The sequence below is a fragment of the Ixodes scapularis genome, unplaced genomic scaffold (genome assembly GCF_016920785.2).
Source record: "Ixodes scapularis isolate PalLabHiFi unplaced genomic scaffold, ASM1692078v2 PGA_scaffold13__105_contigs__length_92229423, whole genome shotgun sequence".
Taxonomy (NCBI): Eukaryota; Metazoa; Arthropoda; class Arachnida; order Ixodida; family Ixodidae; genus Ixodes; species Ixodes scapularis.
Window position 1 is genome coordinate 11853540 of NW_024609839.1, and position 21527 is coordinate 11875066.

Below are 21527 nucleotides of genomic sequence, written 5' to 3' on the forward strand. Positions count from 1 at the left end.
GCTGATGTTGACGCGCATATGGAGGGAAAACTGATAAGGTAACCGGGAACTAACTTACTGTGGTTCCTGAATAAACGCAAGACAGCATAAATACTGCTAATGGTTGATTTAAACCAGAATAAAACAGTCATACGTTTAAGGAATCCGAGAGCCAAGCACAGAGTTACAGGTCCCCAACGTCGGCTGGGCCCGAAGATGGCGAACTGGGGCGTGGCCATGGCTTTCGCGTGACGTGTCAGTGATGTAGTTGGCAAGCTGTCAAGCAGGCCATACCAGTTTTTTTTAAATTTTATTTATTTATGGAAATAACCCCACAGCGCCCGTGAGGGCATTGTAGTGGGGGATGGGCAAATACAAAATGAACGTGACGCCAAAAAACACTTAATTGCTTAAACAGTCAAAACTCAAAAGGTGACTTACCCGGAGCAATTAACATGAAAATAAAAACAAACGAAAACCCAAACCAGCGTAAAGCTAGACACTGCACTCGTGAATATATACAGACAAAGCTGAAGTTTGTAGGAATAACAAGTTTTAAGAATCTGACAATGCGTCATAAAATTGAGAGCTTACGTTTGTTGAGACAATCTCTTCAGGTAACTGGTTCCAGTTGAGTATTGTGCAAGGAAAAAATGAGTATTTGTAAACGTCTGTTTTGCTGGTAAAAGGCCTAATTTTTCTGCTGTGACCCAGGCGCCGAGAGATGAAGTGAGGTGGAAGTAAATGTTGCGTTTTGTCGATTCCACACTGATCGTAATACTATATGCTGTGAAGGAGTTTCAGGCGGAAGCATTTACGACGATTCAGTAGAGGCTGCCAGTTAAGTTCACGTTTCATGGCAGTTACACTTTGACCACGCGAATATGCATTGGCCGAACTCTTCCACTATCTGGTATCTCCTGACCACAGCACCACTTTTGTACTTATGAAGTGGCGGCTCGTGGAACTACCCAAAACGCACTTCGCCTCCAAGATTTTTCGCACGTTGGCTGAATAAAACAGAGAGCGCTCGAATGAGACAAACATTCCAGTGGCATTTGATTTTGTCCTGTCGTGCAGGGACTCACCAAAAATAGCTTTTGTTTGTTTCGGTTCCAAAAAATGATGAAATGCTATCTTAAAAGACTGCAGGAATTCCCTTCGCCATAAAACACAATAAACAATAAAACGCAGCAATTTAGCCACCACCAGTGTCCAGAATTGCGCCTATGCAGGTTACCACAGCCCACTGACGAGAAAACCCACAGCCCAGCACAGTCGGGCAACACTGAAGCACTCTCTCAAAAGCAGAGACGCATGCCGTAAATCGTTGCGTTTGAAGCTTCGAAAAAAAAAAAAATTATTGTGCCTTATTTTAGGGAAGCTCCTCCCACCTCACTTCAGCAGAGCAAGCACTGGAGAGGAGGTCACCTCCATCCACTCCAGCTTTCACTCTGCTAAAGTGGAAAGAGGTGTACTCAAATAATAAGGTGGGCTAGTTTGATACGCATAAAGAATAAATAGTGCCAAGGACAGACACGGACACGAGCACGAAGACGGACTAGCGCTTCCCCTAAACTCTCAACTGGACACCGACTATACACCAACTCATGTTTACAAACAAACCGGAGCGCCCCTAGCGGACGTCACCGGCGCCGTGCATGCGCCGTGGATGGTGGGCAAGAAGTCTGCCGTCGCCCATAAACAGACCATTGAATTGCCTTGTTGTCGGCGTCGGTGGGAGTCCCCGTGCTGTTTTTCGCGTTGGAATTGTTGATTCTACGTCCTCCTAACATTGTCTGACTACTTGAGCGGCTTCAGCAAAACTATCGAGGCAAAACTTTGCGTGGATAATGTGACGTGCGGCGATTCATTTCACGTGGACGCCGCAGAATGGGCGCTAAAGCCTGACTCCCACGTCGAGATTCTGCTCGCTATTTTCAGTCGCGACGTCGCTCGGACTGCAAAAGCGTGGACCGTAGCTGAGATGGTGGACATCGATACTGAAAACCTCAAGTAGAATCGGGCAATACAAGTCGGTGATGGCTACTGGTAACAATGATCAACAACTTCTTGTATCTGTTTACACTTAGCCGACTTACCCCAACCAACCTTCAAAAATGTTTTGAGGCCTGCACTTAGTTCTTATCGCAATTACCGGGTCAACGTTTGGTTTACGAGCCGCTGTCGTTTGAACGAACTAACGACAAAAAGCAGCCAAGTTTGAAAGAGCAGACGACAGTTCGAACGCACGCGCAATGGAGTACGGGCAAGAAGCACCGCGTCCCGCGTCAACAAACCATTCGAATGTCACGTTGTCGGCGTCTGTGTGAGTCTGCATACTCTTTTTCGCGTTGGAGTTGTCGATTCTACGTCCTCATCGCAATGTCTTACCACTTCAATCGCCTGAGCGAAATGATCGAGGTTCGTTACGCCGCTAAACTTTCCCTAAGTAATTTGACGTGCGGCGATTCATTCGCATGATTGCTGCAGAATGGACGCCAAAACCATGATGAGATTCTTGTAGCTATTTTCGGTCGCGACGTCGCTCGTGCTGCAAAAGTGTAAAAGGTAGCGGCGATGATCGACATCGATACTGAAAATCGGAAGCGGGAACAGACAAAGCGTAACAAGTAGGTGATGGCCACCGGTACCAATAATTAACATGTATGTACTGTTTACACCGAGCCTACTTAAGTCTTTTGAGGCCTGCAATTACTTCTTATTGCAATCACCGGGTCAAACTTTGGTCTACGGGCCGCTTTTGTTTGAACGAGCAGACGACAAAAAGCAGACAACTTTGAAAGAGCAGACGAAAGTTTGAACGATCAGGCGGCCGTGTGAATTTGAAGACGCACTGAATCCGTGGGTGGTCCGGACAACTTGGGGTTTTTCTCTCGGTCATGTTGAAATAAAGCAAATACATCTGGCGACTACAAATTGTGGCCCGCACACGCAATCGTAGTTCGACAGCGTCAGGTTTGCCCTTTTCACGGCTGCTATCCACGTTCTCGGACGAACGGAGGGTGCAAAAACACATGAAAACTGATCTTCAAACCTTCCCAGACTCTCTTGGTAAAGCCCCCATCGCAGCATTTTGACGAGAAGGCAGGTTTTTTGTCTCGTTTCTTCCAAAAGAACACAGGAATGCATGTCTGGCACGGCGACTTCTGCCCACCGCCCGAGACCGTAAGTGCGTCCGGTGCGCCACCACCGCGGCGTGACGTAGGAGAGTTGAGTTGGTGTATAGTTCAAATGTGGCTATTAATGCAAAAAGTTTATACTCCCACTTACAAGGACGATAAGTAGTTGCTGGCACTCTCACCTCATTCCTCACTTCATACTGAAGATGCCACCTGCATAGGTGGCAAAGCATTATCTTTTTGTTATGTCTTTGTTCCAAGTAAACTTTTGGACCGTTTCTATTAATGTGTTGTCAAAATTTCACCGGATCTCCATCTTGGACAAGTCATCTATTCAGTAGCCAAGCTTCACATCATGAAACAGTGATAATACTTTATTCAGACTAAAGGAACAAAAATTAGAACCAGACAGATGCATTTTAGCCAACTACCTGGCACAGAACAAAATGATTAAATGGAAATAACATAACAACGAACAAACATGGTTCCTTCAAAAATATTTAGGCTCCCCCACCCCACTGGAAGAAATTAAAAAGGTGTTGCAAGGTTTCATTTGTAACTATGAGGCTCGCAATATTTAGGTTGCTGACACTACAAAACCACACCGTCGAGCAGCCTCGCCCCCTTAAAGAATTGCACTTGAAACAATTGTATCACAGTTGTTTTGAGCAGAGTTAGCCAACCGAGAAGAAAGAAAACAGAGTTCAAGTAAACCAAGTCCCACCTTCCTCAGGTTCCACCAACGGTGTTGTTCCCGATGTTTGTGGAATGTTGTCCAGCACCTTGAGTCTGTGGCCAACAAGTTTAAAGTTCCAGCATAGTCACTTTCAGGAAGGCTGCGACGGCCCGGTGAAGAGTGATGACGTCGTTTCGGCGAGCCAAGGCCGTAGGCAAGCCCACGTCACTTCCCAAAGCCGATCCTGCAATGCCCGATCCCTCGCCTCGCAAGACGGACTGGCCAAGGCGCAGTCTTCCAGGTAGCAGCCGCTGACCCCTTCCATCGCCGGAGACAGCGCGGCGTAAAGAGTTGTCTCGGCTCCCTCCGTGGGTGTCTGTAAATGTTGAGCGACGACAGGGTCAAAGTGACGAGAGTGATAACTTCACGAGTGTTGCTCATTTTCGTGGTACCATTATGCCTACTTCTCGCGAAGAAGCAGAAGACGAATGTACCAAAGCTGCAAGTCGGCACTTTTTGTGTTTCTTTTGTGGATCTCCCCGCTGTGCCCTCGTCATCTTGACCTGTCGCTTTCTGCTACAGCCACGGCCATTCGCGAATGCCAGTCTCGTCGTCTCCCCAGGCGAAAATGAGGTGGTCCAGCTGGAATCCAGCTGGACCGCCTCATTTCCAGTTCCCTAATCCAGCTGAAAGTGGATCGATTTCCGCCTGGGTCTTCTCACACCTACCAAGCAACGAAGCCAATTCGACGGGTTGTGCCACCTTGTACGAGATTTTTTAAACGCCGAGTGCCTCGCCAAACGGTGACGCGGCGTTCGCGTCCAATCGTTCGGTAGCTTGGATTTTCCGGTGCTGCTCTTGGCCGTCTGCCGTGGTGACTAGCACCCGACCAAGGTGTCTCCCTTTTCACTGCCCTGGGCTATAGGCAACGAGATGTATCGGTGGCGCCACTTCGCAGGCGCACTCCAGCGACGCATTGAGTGTGATTTAAGCGGACGATGCGCGAAGTAAGTGCACGGAGTGGTTAGGTTAGTTCGCTTCTATGTCAACTAATAACTCTTCATTTATTTTAAAAAGCCCGTATGACCTGTCCAGGAGTTTTTTTTCCTACTGAATTAGTGTCTCTGAGCCACTTTTAATAAATCAAATCTTTAAAATGTTCGAAAACAAGCCTGCAGCTTGACATGACAACCTGCGCGGCGTGCGTCACTGCGTCCAATTTCTTTTTTGTTGGATATGAGGAGAATACTAATAAAAATTCATTATGCCATCACCATAGTGGCGTGTTGTCATCTTAGTTGTGCACGTGCCCCCTGTTGTGATGCATGGCGCAGCATACGTATTGGCTAATATAAAGCTCGCTGCTGTCGACACTTCCATCGTAATTGATGAGTTGCTGGCAAGTGTATGTATGATATTGCGCCTCTTTTGAAGTGGGCTCCTTCTCTTCCAAATCAAATGTGTGGCAAAGAAGTTCGCAACATCATGACTTCTGCTCGAAGCAGAAGCTGAAATTCCCATCACATTTTTAATAAGGTGTTGCAAACGGTCGTCAACCATAACAGGCGTATAACTCATTTTTGGGACGCTAAAGCCTTACCAACTTACTGTAGATCTTACAGGTGTCAATCGCGGAGGTGGTTTCGCATGTTTTGCGTTGAATGCTGAATAAGCAGTCATTTAAATAAAATGACTTTGGAAGTCAGCCACCACCTCTTCCCAGTTGTTTTGGGGAAACATGTTTAATAATTTGCAAAATAGAAAAAAAAAAAAAAGAAAGAACTTGGAAGAATAAGCAATTAGCACTCTCAGAACAAGTTGGAGCCAAAAGGGTATACAGTTAAACCTCGATGTAACGAAGTCGGTAAAATTCGCAATTTACTTCGTTACATTGAAATTTCGCTAAATCAAAATTTGGCTTTAGCATGCGAAAAAAAAAATTCCGAAGCATTTTACGGGTATGAAAACTCACCGAAAATGACATTTATTTAGGGGCAAAGTAGGCCGCGAGTTTTGCTTGCGCCTTGTCCGACAGTAGCAGCGGCGTCATACGGCGTTCGAGCGCCCAGAGCGCTTGCACGGCATCTTGCTGCCCATGCGACACCGTGTACACTCTCCGGCGATATGAAAAACCCACTGGGAGCGCGTGGCAGAGGCGGTGGCTGAGGGGGACGCTGCTCGCGCGTTGGGTAATTCCAAGTCGCTCGGAGGGAGGCCCACTCGGTGCTCAGCCGCGCCAGCTGGCGAGCCGCGTCGAGACGTGATTAAATTTTTATTTTGGTTTGGCGGGAAAGCTACAGGGCATCAGCATAACTGTAATCTGTTTTTTTCGCAGTGCTTGATTTGATAATTTGCACAAAAAAAAATGGATAAAAGCGCCCGTGATAACGAGGCTTCATTCGAGCCTCCTTTACAATACTCCCAGGCGTGCCGCGTAAAGCTGAGCACCGAGTGAGGCCTCCCCTCCGAGCGACATGGAATTGCCCAAAGCGCGCGCAGCGCCCCCCTCAGCCACCGCCTCTGCCACGCGCTACCAGTGGGTCTTTCATATTGCCGGAGAGTGTACCTCCTCAGTACGTCCATTGCGTCGAGCACTTCCCTAGTGCTCGTGATCTCGGCAGTTTCTTCAGGATGGCGTCCAAAACGTTTGCTTTCTCATCCAAAGAAAGAACTTTACGTTTCCTTATGGCAGCAAGCACATGAGTGAACCGCCCGGTTAAAAAATAAAGCTGTTTAGTTTAGGCGGTGCCAATGTTTCCAACCTACACAGCACTCTTGACCGCACAGTTTACTTGCCCCCTTGCGCCCACAATGTGCTTGCGCCTTTGCTTTACATCACGATCGCAAGACGATAATCGGTCTTCTCGGTCTTCTCCTAATGGCACTGCCCGTGCGGTCGCGCCATCACGTCGCTCCCCCGCTGAAGTTGGCTCCCGCGCTACCCGCAGTACAGTGGACTATGATGATCAGTGAATGTCAGTGGTGATGCTGTTATGCCGTGTTAACTTTTTGCTCGGCATTTTCTGGCCAGCCCCGCGGAATCCGCTTTGCCGCGTGCCTCGCCGGCGCTACCGGCGCCGCATCCTCGGGCAGCCTAGAAACGTTGGAAGGCCTGTCCCCGTGAAGTAACCTATCAAGCGCTCGCGTTTGCGCATAATTTTCTTTTTAACCACAATTTCTTCGCGAAGTTGTTTTTTAGGGTTGATTTATTTGTTGCCTTCTATGGCAATGGCGCTTCGTTATATTGAAATAGCAGCAAAATAGACTTCGTTATATAGAGACTAAAAATACATGGGGTCTATAGGCAAGAAATTATGAAAAATGAAATACTTCGTTAAATCGAGGATTTAGTTACATTGAAGTTCGTTATATCGAGGTTCGACTGTACAACGTCACTTTCATTGAAGCATTTACTACACAAGCAATATGTTTTCGAGTTTGGCACTCCCATCACTTGCACCTCGATGAGCTATTCCTTCCTCAATTTCTTCTCGTTTGGATAAAAAAAATAAAAACAAAAAAACACCCTGTTCTTTAAGGCAGGTGTTGTACTGAGGTAAAGTGCTGGATATTTTATCTGGTTAATGTAGAAGTTTGGGCTAGTTGGTATGCAGACATAATTAAAAACAAAACAGCGCAAAGACGAGGACAAAGTAGAAGGTAAACGACAGGACACAGTGCTGACTCTCAACTGAAACTTTATTTATGTGGCATCCAGTATAGGCTCCTTGCACCGATGTCACATCGCATACTTTTGAACACCATGTAAAAGGAGGAGAGGGAAGCTGTTTTTGTAAGAATTTTGAGTGACAGGTTAATCTTCTGTAATCTTCTGGAAGGAGAATAGCGACGCCTGTGCAAATCCGGGAGGCACGAAGGAGGATCCTCATAAGGGGGGAGCTCCTTCTTCCCCTTTTCTTTGGATGGCATCGGAAATGACGTCATGTGCAAGCCACGTATAAATAGCATACATGCCACACCAAATAAATCAGGGAAAACCACAAAAAATGCATATCACGTGTTCAAGGCAACACCGTCACTGGTTTGCCCTCCTCGCTCCAAGTACTGCCGCTTTTTATTTGAAAGCGCAAGCAACGGGGCGCTAGCACAATCTGGTCCCAGTTTCAGGATGTCACAAGCTTTTATAATTTCACGCGTGACTCTGTCTTTATTTTTAAAAACCACTTGGCACTTGTCGAAGACTAGGACGCAACCACGATCTCCGCAGTGCACCTTGAGGTGACCCGACACAACTTTAAAAACATTATTTCGGTGTTCCCTGAGCCGATTGTTGACACACCTTCCTCTTTGACCGACATAACGACGGCCGCAAGATAATGGAATGGAATAGAACACTCCCTGCGCGCAGGCTACGAACTGATTTTGGTGCTTTTTAGTGCACCCAATCTTATTTTTAATATCTCAACTAACTTTTCTGCAGAGCCCGGCCAGCTTATTTGGTGCTGAGAGCACCACCTCTACACCCACGCGACTTCCCACTTTCTTCGGGTTATGTGAGATACCATTAAGGTACGGTACAGCAATGACATTTTCATTCACCTGTCTACAGCCTTCAAAGTGCAGTTACTACGCTTTTTCTTTAGTAAGGTCTCAGCCACTGCAGTTAGTAGGTACAATGGATAGCCAGCAGTCCGGAGTCTCGAAGATTGTTTATTAAAACTTATATCAACCCGGTGTGAGCACGACTTGTCCAGTGCATTCTGGAAACACAGGTTAATTATCCCTCTTTTTATTAGTTTAGAGTGTGCCGATGAAAACAGTAAAAGTGGGTTGTTGCTTCTTGATTCGTATACCCACGCCCGAGTATCAAGAAAGTGAAGACAGAGGTCTCATAAACCTAATGGAGCTATTTACGGACAGCTCGTGAGTCAAGATGAGTTGTTCAAGGCGCTCACTAAAAGTGGTCAAAACGTTGCTCGTGCTTTCAGATAAAGAGCGGCAGTACTTGGAATGAGGAGGCCAAGCCAGTGACGGTGTTGTATTGAACACGTGATACGCATTATTTGTGTTTTTCCTCGATTTATTCAGTGTGGCATGTATGCTACTTATACTGGATGCTAACATAAATAAATCTTCAGTTGCGAGTCAGCGCAGTGTCCTGTCGGTTACCTTTTTACTTTGTCCTCGTCTGTGCACTGTTTTGTTTTTAATTATAAATAATTCATCTCCATTGTCTAGCACTTTAGTGCTGGGCTTCGACCCTTCGGCACAAAAAGTTTGTTTAGTACGGCTATGCTTGACACATCTTCAAACTATGATAAAATGTAATCTCACAAATCTAACTCCATAAAAAAAAAAATAATAATAATATGTGAAACACGTGAACAACAGATGAAGCGAGCTGACAAGCTGGGGAATCTGCTGTGCCATCTGATCTTACTCCTACCCTCTACGTCACAAACAATGATGATGATAGCTAGAGAAGCGCACCCTGCAGATAGTGTACGCATGCAACCAACAAACTTCGAGGGCCGGGACTCAAGTCACCCAATTCTTACTCCAGGTTTTGTTTTTTGACGGCAGCTCCTAGGCGCCCAATTCCAGGTGGAGCAGCGTCGCCATTGCCGTTGCCGTTGCCGTAACCAAGAGTTGCATTATGGCATGTTTCCCATAATGACGTCAAATGTGAAGTCACAAGGATAAAATATCCGCGCTAAATTTGGCGGTAAATTTTTCTGCTAAAATTAGCGGGAACATTTTTTCCACTAAATATAATGTGAAAATTTTCCCGCTAAATTTAGAGGGGAAATTTTTCCGCTAAATTTAGCAGAAAAATTTCCCCACTAAATTTAGCAGGAAAATTTCCCCACTAAATTTAGCAGAAAAATTTCCCACCAAACCTAACGGGACAATTTTACCCTCGTGACATCACGTGAAATTTAGCGGAAAAGCTTTTCTGTAACTTTAGTGAGGAAATTTAGCGAAAATTTCCTGCTAAATGAGAGGGCAGCAGGAGAGCAGGAGGGGAGGGGAGGAGGGGCATACCCTCCCCCTCTTCCTTTTCTTCAAGAGCTGCACTCTAATCCGGCATTACAAGAAATTGTAAAAATCTTTCTTTTTTTTTTGTCTTTTTTGTGGGCCGCACACATTGAAGGTGCTTCTAGTAATGTGGTCTATTCTACTCGAGCGGGATGCCTAGCGCTCACCCGAAAAAAGAGTCCAGACACGAGGGGTGACCAGGAGACCATCTGGTAAAGGTCGGTGTCCACAATCCCCGGGTGGACGCAGTTGACCGACACCGGGAGACCCGCAGCGCGCAGATGCCTGGACAGCGACTCTGTGAACATCACCTGAGCAAGCTTGGACTGTGCGTAGCCATGGTACGGAGAGTACCACCGCCTGCAAAAGGGAGGCAAAGTCAGACACGCCCCGAGCTTGATACTGAAGCTTTGGGGTGTTTGCATCGTAAAAAAAATAGACATTAAATTTTTTACTCTACCTTTTTTTACACTGCAGAAGGCTTCTGGCATCGCTAATTATAAGATACAATGAAGAATACCACATTTTCAGGTGTACAAATTGCACCGTTGTATAAGTCGCACCCATTATAATCTTCAGTTTTCACAAAAGTCGGTATTGCCACATGCGTTGTTCAGTAGATAGCACGCTTCGCTATCATGCGGACATTCCAGGTCCATAACCTGTACATTGCTAGTTTTCTTTTTTTTAAGTTGCAGTGTCTTGCACGACTGGTGTAGCGCTGCAACCACAAAGCTCCGCCACCACGCTACAAACAGTCTTCGGACTACCGGAAAAGCAGATCACCAGCGAATGCTCCGCTGCTCCTCCTTTCTTGTAAATGTCGATATGGCATACATCTTCCCCAGTTAAGGACAAGATTTGTAAAAAAGAAGCTGCGTAAGTTGCACCATTGTATAAAATACACTAGCAAAATTTGAGGGGAAAAAACAGGACTTATACACCAACTCAACTCTCCTACGTCACGCCGCGGTGGTGGCGCGCCGGACGCACTTCCGGTCTAGGGCGGTGGGCAGAAGTCGCCGTGCTAGACATGCATTCCTGTGTTCCCTTGGAAGAAACGAGACAAAAAACCTGCCTTTTTGTAAAAATACTGCGACGGGGGCTGTACCAAGAGGGTCTAGAAAGGTTTGAAGATCAGTTTTCATGTGTTTTTGCCCCCTCCGTTCGTCCGAGAACGTGGATAGTAGCCGTGAAAAGGGCAAACCAGACGCTGTCGAACTACGATTGCGTGTGCAGGCAACACTTTGTGGTCGCCAGATGTATTTGCTTTGTTCTAACATGAACGAGAGAAAACCCCCAAGTTGTCCGAACCACCCGCGGGTTCAGTGCGTCTTCAAATTCACACGGCCGCCTGATCGTTCGAACTCTCGTCTGCTCTTTCAAACTTGTCTGCTTTTTGTCGTCTGCTCGTTCAAACAAAAGCGGCCCGTAGAACAAACTTTGACCCGGTGATTGCAATAAGAAGTAATTGCAGGCCTCAAAAGACTTAAGTAGGCTCGGTGTAAACAGTAGATACAAGATGTTGATCATTGGTACCGGTGGCCATCACCGACTTGTTACGCTTGGTCTGTTCCCGCTTCAGATTTTCAGTATCGACGTCGATCGTCGCCCTACCTTCTACTTTTTTGCAGCACAAGCGACGTCGCTACCTAAAATAGCTAGAAGAATCTCATCATGGTTTTGGCGTCCATTCTGCGGCGTTCATGCGAATGAATCGCCGGACGTCAAATTATTTACGGAATGTTTAGTGGCGTAACGAGCCTTGATAATTTCGCTCAGGCGATTAAAGTGGCAAGACATTGCGATGAGGACGTAGAATCGATAATTCCAACGCGAAAAAGAGTATGCAGACTCACACAGACGCCGACAACGTGACATTCGAATGGTTTGTTGACGCGGGACGCGGTGCTTCTTGCCCGTACTCCATTACGCATGCGTTCGAACTGTCGTCTGCTCTTTCAAACTTCGCTGCTTTTTGTCGTCAGCTCCTTCAAACGACAGCGGCCCGTAAACCAAATGTTGACCCGGTAATTGCGATACGAACTAAGTGCAGGCCTCAAAACACTTCTGAAGTTTGGTTGGGGTAAGTGCTAAGTGTAAACAGATACAAGAAGATGTTGATCATTATTGTTACGAGTGCCCATCACCGATTTGTAATGCCCGATTCTACTTGCGGTTTTCAGTATCGATGTCCACCATCTCAGATACGGTCCACGCTTTTGCAGTCCGAGCAACGTCGCGTCTGAAACCAGCGAGCAGAATCTCATCGTGGGAGTCAGGCTTTAGCGCCCATTCTGCGGCGTCCACGTGAAATGAATCGCCGCGCGTCACATTATTCACGCAAAGTTTTGCCTCGTTAGTTTTGCTGAAGCCGCTCAAGTAGTCAGACATTGTTAGGAGGACGTAGAATCAACAATTCCAACGCGAAAAAGAGCACGGGGACTCCCACCGACGCCGACAACAGCGCAATTCAATGGTTTGTTTATGGGCGACGGCGGGCTTCTTGCCCACCATCCACCGCGCATGCGCGGCGCCGGTGGCGTCCGCTAGGGGCGCTCCGGTTTGTTTGTAAACATGAGTTGGTGTATACACTGGAAGATTTGGTATGCCACTATGCTCTAGACATAATCGATTATCCCACCATTCAGTTTCGACTGCTGAGACCTGGGATTTTGGGACGACCTCGCACACCAGGGAGCACAACTATGGGACGACGCTGTACATGCCCTACGTGTGCCGGAATGAGAGCAGACGACAATGTTGTCACCACGTCACATTTGTAGGGCTCACGTGATCACCACCATAGTTGCGCTCCCTGGCCCGTGACACTGTCCCGAGATCCTGGCTGGCGATGAACAATCATCGCCGCACGCAGAAATTCCTGAACTGACGTCAAAGGCACCGACTGTCTTCGCACAGAACAGGAAAGGTCCTTTCATCATAAGCAAAACAGGCAACCAGAAAGGCAGCCACTGAATGAGTATCCGCTTATCTTAATCCTGTCATCTCTGCTGCCAGCATCAATCACACAAGAGGGAAGTTTCTCCCGACCTAAATTCGTACTTCCTCTCCACGAAGCAATCAATGAGCTATTGTGTGTCGACGGTGCGTTTATCCCGTCCGATTTGCCGACGAAATGTCTATCAGTCCCAACAACTGCAGCATCGTCGCGTCTATAAGACTTTCGTCCGATCAAAATTGGACTATGCCAACTTTATTTGGAGGCCTCATCAATCATATCTCATTACTAAACTTGAATCGGTGCAAAACAAGGCCTCAATTTTTATAACATACGACTACTCGCAAACGTAACTGCACTAAAATTCAACCTCGACCTATGCCCTCTATCTCAAAGAACTCAACTTGCTCGTCTTGTCCTTTTTCACAAAACTTACTATTCCTCTTCTGATCTTCGGAACACCAACTGTCACCCATCACCTCACATCTCCTCGCGTCATGACCACAGCCTAAAAATTAAACCTCTATTCGCCAGAACTAATAAATTCCCAAATTCCCCATTTTCTCTCGCTGTTACTAACTGGAATTCCCTTCCTGAATCCATAGTACGTGAATCTAACCCTAAGACATTCCGTGAACTATGCAAGGCACATCTGAAAAGCGTTGATCCTTAACATGTTTATCTGTTAATTATTTTTTCTACATGTTATGTTCTGATATCTGTCCTATTAGTTAGTAGTTTTTTTGTTTTCTTCTTGCGTTTTCCTATTATTTACCTCGTCGTCACTCTTTTGCCATCTGTATATGTCATTTGATCCCCCCTCATGTAATGCATTTCATTTGAAATGCCTTTGAGGTACAATAAACTGAACTGAACTGAAGGGGTCAAGTGGGAGATGACCAAATACTTGACAAAGTGCTAGCTTCAATTTTAAAACCAAAAGTCACACTTGCCAAAGATGAATTGATAAGTAAATGCTCAATTTAATGTTGATTTTTTTCTCCAGATTGAATACTGCATTGTAGGGAGGCCTTTGCCAAAATTAAACAATGCGTATAGTTCAGGACTAAAAAAAATCGAAAACACACGGACACACTTTGTTGTTTGTGCGACGAAAAAAACTGCAACTGCAAATGTGTGGCAGTTTGTCAAACATGCGATTGATGAGGATGCACATAGAAGCTCTCTCAGAGAGACAAAGGTTTCTTCTATCGCCAACAGATGGTGCAAACAAGCGATGTGAAACTACTGGCGGTTTCCTTTGCACCCGTCTGCAGGACAAATCTACTAGAGACCTCTTGCAGTCACCTGCTTTGAGTTTGATAAAAACTCTAAGGAAATTATTTTAAAAAAAGAGGTCTTTAAAAATGATTCTCAGCATCCTTTTCAGCCCATTTTGTTACGAATATAATCAAGAATAAATTATTTCAGTATTTATGCAATCATCAAACTTGTATAACGAAGCAATTCACACAACTTGTAGGTTCCATATAATATGGCCTGGTACCGGCGTGCAGTTGTGTATCACTACTGCGTGGTGCACGTTAAAGACCCCAGGCTACCGGTTGTACTGCACTGGCTAAATTTCTCAACTACAGCTGGGAGACTCATCGCCCGTTGAGGCAGACCAAGTTCTGGGCTGTATAAACATACACACAACCCAATTTTTTTTAACATTGTCCGCATAAGTGCACTTGGGATTTTGCGACCTTAAGTAAACAGTTTCTAAAAGTACCCCTCCCCCAATAAAATTTTCAAAAGTAAATTGCAATCTCGTATGCTGAACAAGTGGAGCTGCCCAGGCATATTCCAAAATTGCATAGCACCAAATTCGCTAGGCAGAATTATAAGATATGGTTTCCAGTTAGGTCAAACCTGCCAGCCAAAGGGATAAGTTCTTTACAGCTAACAGCAAGACGATGCGAGGCTCACTCAAACAATGTGCCATAAAATGCCGTTACATGACACGTGTCTCACGTGCACTCTGCTTTCCAGGAAAATCTTATACACCAACTCATGTTTACAAACAAACCGGAGTGCCCCTAGCGGACGCCACCGGTGCCGCGCATGCGCAATGGGGATGTGGGCAAGAAGCTCGTCGTCGCCCATAAACAAGCCTTTGAAATGCAATGTTGTCGGCGTCGGTGTGAGTCCCCCTGCCCTTTTTCGCGTTCGCATTGTTGATTTTACGTCTTCCTGGCGATGTCTGACTATCTTGAGCGGCGTCAGCGAAATTATTGAGGCTCGTTACACCGCAAAACTTCGCGTGACTAATGTGACATGTGGCGATTCATTCCGCGTGGACGCCGCAGTATGTACGCTAAAGCCTGGTTCGCATGATGAGATTTCGCTCCCAATTTTCAGTCGCGACGCCGCTCGGGCTGCAAAAGCGTGAACCGTAGCTGATGTGGTCGACGTCGATACTGAAAATCACAAGCAGAGTCGGACCAAGTGAATTAGGCACAACAAGTCGGTGATGGTCACAGGTAACAATGATGAACATTTCTTGTATCTATTGTTTACATCGAGCCTGCTTGCCAACCTTCAAATTTAAGTCTTTTGATGCCTGCACTTACTTCTTATCGCAAGTACCGGGCCAACATGTGGTCTACGGGCAGGTGTCGTCTAAAAGAGAGCAGACGACAAGCAGAAACGTTTGAAATAGCAGACGACAGTTTGACCGATCAGGAGGCCGTTTGAATTTGAAGACGCACTGAACGTAGTCCGCAAGTGGCCTGCACAACTTGACGGTTTTCTGGCGTTCATGTTGGAACAAAACAAATAAATCTGATGACCACAAGTATCCGGGAATTCAACCCAAAGTGCTACCCGCCCAAGCAATCGTTGTCCGACGGCGTCTGCTTTTCCCTTTTCACGGCACATATCCAGATACTCGGACGAACCGAGCACGTGAAAACTGACCTTCAAACCTTTCTCGACACTTTTGGTACGGCCCCAGTCGCGGCGTTCTGACGAGAAGGCAGGTTTTTGTCTGGTTCCTTTCAAAACAACTCAGGAATACACGTCTGACATGGGGACTTCTGTCCACAGCCCCAGACCGGAAGTGCGATCGACGCGCCACCACCGCGCCGTGACGTCACAAAGTTGAGTTTGTGTATAGTTGTTCATGGCTCCAACAGGCTGTGTGCACAGCTCAAAAAGTGTTGGCACCCAGAGGTCGTCATTTTAGGTCACCCTTACTCATCCTCGCAGTTGCACTCACCTAAGCCTCTTACTCACTTTCACAGCTACACTTGCCCTCAGCCCCTCACTCAGCCCCCATCCTCCACATCACACTCAACTTCAACCATTCACTCACCCCCACTGAACCTCACGACCCTCACATACTCATGGCCCTCGCACACTCACCGCCCTCATACCCCTTCGCACACACTCACGGTCCTCACACTCATGAATTTTCTTGGTTCAGAAATTCACTCACCCTCACCTCACCTGTGAAGATAAGGGTGAGTGAGGGTAAGTGAGGGCCTTCATGAGTGAGGTTTGCCGAGCTACGCCGGCACCACTCTAGCCACCCTCCGAAATTTGCCACCGCTCAAATTTTGCCACTCTGGGCAGCTGTCTACTCTGCCTACTGGTAAGTCCACCCCTGATGGTCTGGGTCTCGTGAGGGTTATTAAAGGAAGCCTACTTGCTGTGGAGATCGTCAAAGCTGATGCTGGCAGCCTTGTGGACGCAGGAAGTGACGTTGATTATCCTCGCTGTCTTGCGGGTGGTTCCCGCCGACGCGAGTCGAGGAAGCAGCAGGGCAGTCAGGAGGCAGTGGCCGAGGTAGTTCACGCTGAGGTGCGACTCAAACCCGTCTTCGGTTTGAGAGTACGGAACCATCATGACCCCGGCTGAAGGCGAGAAAAGGAGCAATCACTACATTTATGAACAAGCAGTCTGGCAGAAGGAACTTCGGCACACAATGCCTAAAACATGCCGTTCCAGTCGCTCAAGGATGTAAGCGAGTTTCAAAAATGTAACTCGACAAACACCACGAATATTTAGGAATGGCAGCCAAGGTGTACGAGCACACAGGCACCCATAGTTTCGAATGCAATGCCACGAAAACTTGTATACCCGGGCATACATTGGGAATTCAGCTTCCCTTCCCCAATGCACTGCTTCGGTTAAAGCGGTGTACACGGACTGTGGCCAATTCACTCCGGGAATTAATCTGCGTCATCTATGCACAGAACAGAGAACCATAAATATCCTTGCACGCGCTAGTTTTTAATTTAAAAAAAAAATGAAAAATTGAAGGTCAAAGTGCTTTTCAACTTCCACATCATCTGTCGAGTGACATACTCAGGCGGACCACCTGGTTTCTTGTTGTGCTCTCGCTTCAGGCACCACAGCCGCTTTCGCTGCGAATGTAGACTTTTCAAGGATTAGCATCGCCGAGGGTCGTGGCAAGTAACCGACAGAAAAGACGGTTCGCCACGGGGCTGACGGCGAGTGTAGCAGCGGAGAGGGACAGGTTTTGTTGGCTTCCTTGTGTCACCCAGAGACGTGTCACCGTAGCTCCCAAAACCGCCACACACGGCTGCATATCATCAAATTATTTGCTTTTTTCTTCGCGATTAAGCAGCAGAATAGCAGTTTTTTGGGGCAGGGTGACAGTTGTGCCTAGATAAACAATATAAAAAAAGAAACTGCAAGTTCCTTAAACATTGAAATCAATGCACTACCCCTTTAAATCACTTAGACTACACCTCAAAGTGGCGTGTAATCAATCGGCTTCTTGCATAGTGGTTGGTCGGGTCATTGGGGCTGTGCAAACATAATTGACCAGCTCCTAAACCTCTAGGACAGTGGTTCTCAAATGGGGGTTAGCAGAACCCCATTTGAGAAGGCATTCTAGAGGTCCGCGAAGCCTTGTCACATATTAGTCAAACCCGGAAATGAAAGTTGTCTTTCTAGATTGAGTAGACATTCAAATTTTTGGGTGAGTTTTCTCGTGTGTATGTCCATGAGAGAAGTCTACTTCGCACTAGCCCTTACTTGTGTTCCTTTATTAAGTCATTATCATAAATAATCTATACCTTTCCCTTCCCCTCACCGCAAACGGGGTCCTCAATCATCTCCGCCGATCCACAAGGGGTCCGCGAAACATCAATCGTTGAGAACCACTGCTCTAGGACATGCAAGTCCATAATCGCTTTGACGCTCTATGCCTACCAGACTAGGTTTGCAGCAACAGAAGGGACTGCCACATAGTGGCGTTATTTGGTACAATAATAGGAGTCACGGTACCTTGCCACTTACCATTACAGATGAGCAGGTCTACTGCGGCACTGCGAGCGATAACCTCCTTGGCAAAGGACTTCACGGACGACATGCATCTGAGGTCTAGTGGCAGAAACTCCACTGTCAAGGAAAGTGACGACATCAATGAAGCGCAACTATGGCAATCTCGAGAATGCTCCAAAATATGACGCACCTTGGCCGTTTGGGTGCTTCTCTAGCATACATTGCTTAGCCATTGCAGCTCGTTTAGCTGAAGAGCTACCTGAAGAAAAACAATGTTTGGAGTCCGGCAAATAGCTAAACAAGGACAAGAAAAAGAAGGGCAGATAAACATCTTTGGTTTGAGAGTATGGAACCATCACAAACCCAGCTGTAGTCGCTGACATGATACGAACAGCAGGGAGGTCTTTCAGTTGTCCCACCTCTACTGCAAGCTTCCTAACTTTCATGATGCTTCAGCATTTCATGAGCTTCAAGCATGCATGCACGGCCAAAGCAGCGCAAGCCAGCGCAAGGCAACGAGCGCACGCTGGAGGTCAAGCATTAAAAAGAAATGCCTTGCCATGTTTTTTTAATAATATACCGTAAAATACCGGGCAAGCGCCCACTCAAGATTTTGAGATAATCCTAAAAAAATGGGGGATGGGCGCTTGTCCGGTCGTCAATTCTACATATCAATGTACTGTACATATTTTCTCAGATTATACAAATTTGGGAATGGGCACTTAATGTGGTATGGGCATGGTATTCTACGGTAATAATAATTTTATTTGATTCTGTCATTGATTACTGCCAAGGGTTAGGAAAGGAGAGTGGCAATTATGCAGGCACCTGTGAAAGAGCCGTCTGAAAGAGGGATTTTCATTGAATAACATGAAACATTAAAATAAAAAAGTTGAATATGCTTTTTTGTGTGTGTGCGTTTTTTGCACCGTTTTTTAATATTTAAATAGACCGAACAGAGGCGGACTTAGCATTTTGCCGCCCACCCTACTCGCCCAACCCTTGTTCCCCATGGTTAGTGACCAGGGGAACAGGGAGTAATTCTAATTTTGTGAAATATGAGCGATATCAGAAGCGAACCAAATACTTCAACGTCGGGAAGGAGTAAGCACCTTCGTTTGGAAGCAGGTCATCCAGGAGCTCGGGAGCACGATCCTCACACCGCGGTACCACTATCACCGATAGTTGCGAATACTCGAAACCGGAGTTTTCTAAATGACAACACAAACACAGAGAAGTCTCAAACTACAGCTGAATTTTAATGGACAGGGTAACGAATTCCCACCGGGCAGTGGTTGTAGGCAGAACTGTACTTGTAGAAAGACTTCCTCGCATGCCTATTTAAAGGCCCCTTCTGTCCATAAAAAATTAAGCTGCGTTTGTGTCGTTCCTCAGAAAAACCACGTATAGGGTAAATTCACCATGTCTAACGTGCACCAGCTATTGTCGGTTACAAGTCAAGAAGGTAGGAGAAGCTCCACCCATAAGCGTGATGAGCCCGTTTCAAATCCATCCGCAGTCGAAAGAATAGTTCCCTGGAAACGCCCCTTGTTCCGCTTCAATGAATAGATAATGGCTACAGAGTGATGCCAGCTTGTCTCCGACCCCCACTTTTTAAGAAAGCGACCTTTGTATTCATTGGAGAGGGAACCGAGCCCCTGAAACTGGCCTTTGTATCCATCGGAGGGGGAACCTAACCCCCCCCCAAAGTTGTATTTGTTTCCATTAGAGAAGGAAAATTCTAATCTCCCCCTCGTGGCTTTCACAACGCTAAGTCAAAGCCGAAAGAAAAAGCAAATATTTACACGAAGGCAAAATCCTCTCCCGTGCTGGCCACGACGTCACGGAAACGATGGGATGCTATTGGATGCGGAGGTGGCGGAGGGATATATGAATCCTTCTGAGGGGCATTTGCCGCTACCTTTTTGACCTGTAACTTACTATAGCTCCTTGCTAATTGTTCGAAATTTGAGATTAACCGAGCAAACGCACCTACCAACAATCACCCGGACACCCAAAGCGAGCAAACTTTGAGTCGTTTCGAAACCTAACCCCTTCGATCCACCTGTGATGACCGCAGTTGCATTCTTTACGGGGAAATCTGCAAGGAATATGATTTTTGTATCAGAGGGAAATGTGAACGTTGGTACATATTCGCCCATAAAATCAAAAGGTTGTCATCAAACTGACTACACTCGCTTTCACCTAAAAAAAAACGCAAGTTTAGTGCATCATTCATACGCCGCACAAAGTAGTTTTAACAAGATTTTGTTTGAGAAAGAAGCTATGCTTTTGGCATTTGAAACCTGTATGTGTTGATAAGATAAGATATATCTAATCTAAACTGTACCTACATATAGGTTATTTTCACATGACGTCAATCCGCAATTTTATTGTTAGTTTGTTTTTTTCAAACAAATTTACTAATTTGAAGGATTACATCGCAACCTGTTGAGGAGATGTCAGCATAATAAGACATAAGCTTCTGTACTCTATGCATTTGACGAATCATGTAAATCCTTGAGGTGCCCGCCTCTGGCACATGCCAGACAGCTTACAACAACAAAATGGTGGACCAAATTACGTTAGTGAAAACGTCCCAAGTCTCAATTATCCACATAAAGGAGGAAATTACTAATGCTCCATGAGGTGCCGCACTCTTTTCTACTCTTGAGGTGAAAACGAATATAGCGCAAGTTCGTCTGCTTCTTGAGCAGGGGGTTGCGGTGACGTCAGAGAGACGCCGAGCTTTGATTGGCTCCGATTGGACGGATAGTGGGTAGAACTGAAGGCAGCTAGATCGAGGTCTACCCCACCATCAAAGCCAATCAGAGCTCGGCGTTCTGACGTCACCCCTGCGCAAGAAGCAGACGAACTGGCGCTCCGGATAAAGTTTGCTGCCCTAAAATCCCGAAAAGCGCCGATGTCGTGTTCGCCGCGCGCACAGTGTCGAGCAGTGAACTTTCACGTGGCTCACAAACGCGCACGTTTGAAAACGGTACTTACAGGTTAACTGCGCGTTCGGAATGAACCATCCTTTTGCTCTGAGCGCCACTTCCCATAGAAAATAGACCGCCGCAACCAGATGTATCCAAACAAAGCTCTTGAGGTGAAACACCGTTAGTTGCACAACACGAAGCATGACGGCTGCTTGCGGTTCCCTCCGTCGGCGGAGCACTAAGAATCGTGGTGAACTTGTTCGGGAAACATGAGCGGAGTGCATACAAAATATGAAAAGTGCCTGATTATGCCCCGATGATTAATCACATACACACGAGTTGAAAGCCACCAAGGACATAGCGTGCTTTAATTTGAACTACGCCGCAAAGCAGACAACATACGCAGACCGCGCTCGCGATTGTAGCGCCCCAATAGCCATCGTAAGCACAGTATAATTCAGAAAATTCATGATTGGTGGAATCAACGTAATAAAATACAAAATTTTATTTTGTATTTGGAACTTTAAATTATTGGACAAGTACCCTTTATAAAAAAACTGGTTACAGTG

General features: G+C 46.4%; 1 protein-coding gene across 3 annotated transcripts; it reads right to left on the reverse strand.

Annotated features, from left to right (window-relative positions):
* Nucleotides 1-3480: 3480 nt before the first annotated feature.
* LOC8024805 (dehydrogenase/reductase SDR family member on chromosome X homolog) lies at nt 3481-21352 on the reverse strand. 3 transcript variants are annotated; one of them, XM_040502435.2, is made up of 7 exons: nt 21026-21352; nt 20016-20120; nt 18210-18274; nt 18035-18136; nt 16413-16620; nt 9966-10158; nt 3481-4174 (listed from the first exon to the last, which is right to left on the reverse strand). In XM_040502435.2, the coding sequence occupies exons 1-7, from the start codon at nt 21079-21081 to the stop codon at nt 3950-3952; spliced, it is 954 nt and encodes a 317-aa protein (XP_040358369.1). In that variant the 5' UTR covers nt 21082-21352; the 3' UTR covers nt 3481-3949. The 3 variants fall into 3 exon arrangements, with proteins under 3 accessions (XP_040358369.1, XP_029833008.2, XP_042145748.1); XM_029977148.4 differs by having other exon boundaries at nt 18210-18278; XM_042289814.1 differs by lacking the exon at nt 18210-18274.
* Nucleotides 21353-21527: the final 175 nt, after the last annotated feature.

Bases quoted from the DNA above. Each gene is read 5' to 3' on its own strand.
- LOC8024805 (XM_029977148.4), bottom strand. From the start codon at position 21,242: ATGCACTCCGCTCATGTTTCCCGAACAAGTTCACCACGATTCTTAGTG. The intron at 20,121-21,025 runs GTAAGTACCGTT...TATTCCTTGCAG, and splicing joins TCCGAACGCGCAGTTAACCT to ATTTCCCCGTAAAGAATGCA. The intron at 4,175-9,965 runs GTGAGCGCTAGG...CAACATTTACAG, and splicing joins TGTCTGGACTCTTTTTTCGG to ACACCCACGGAGGGAGCCGA.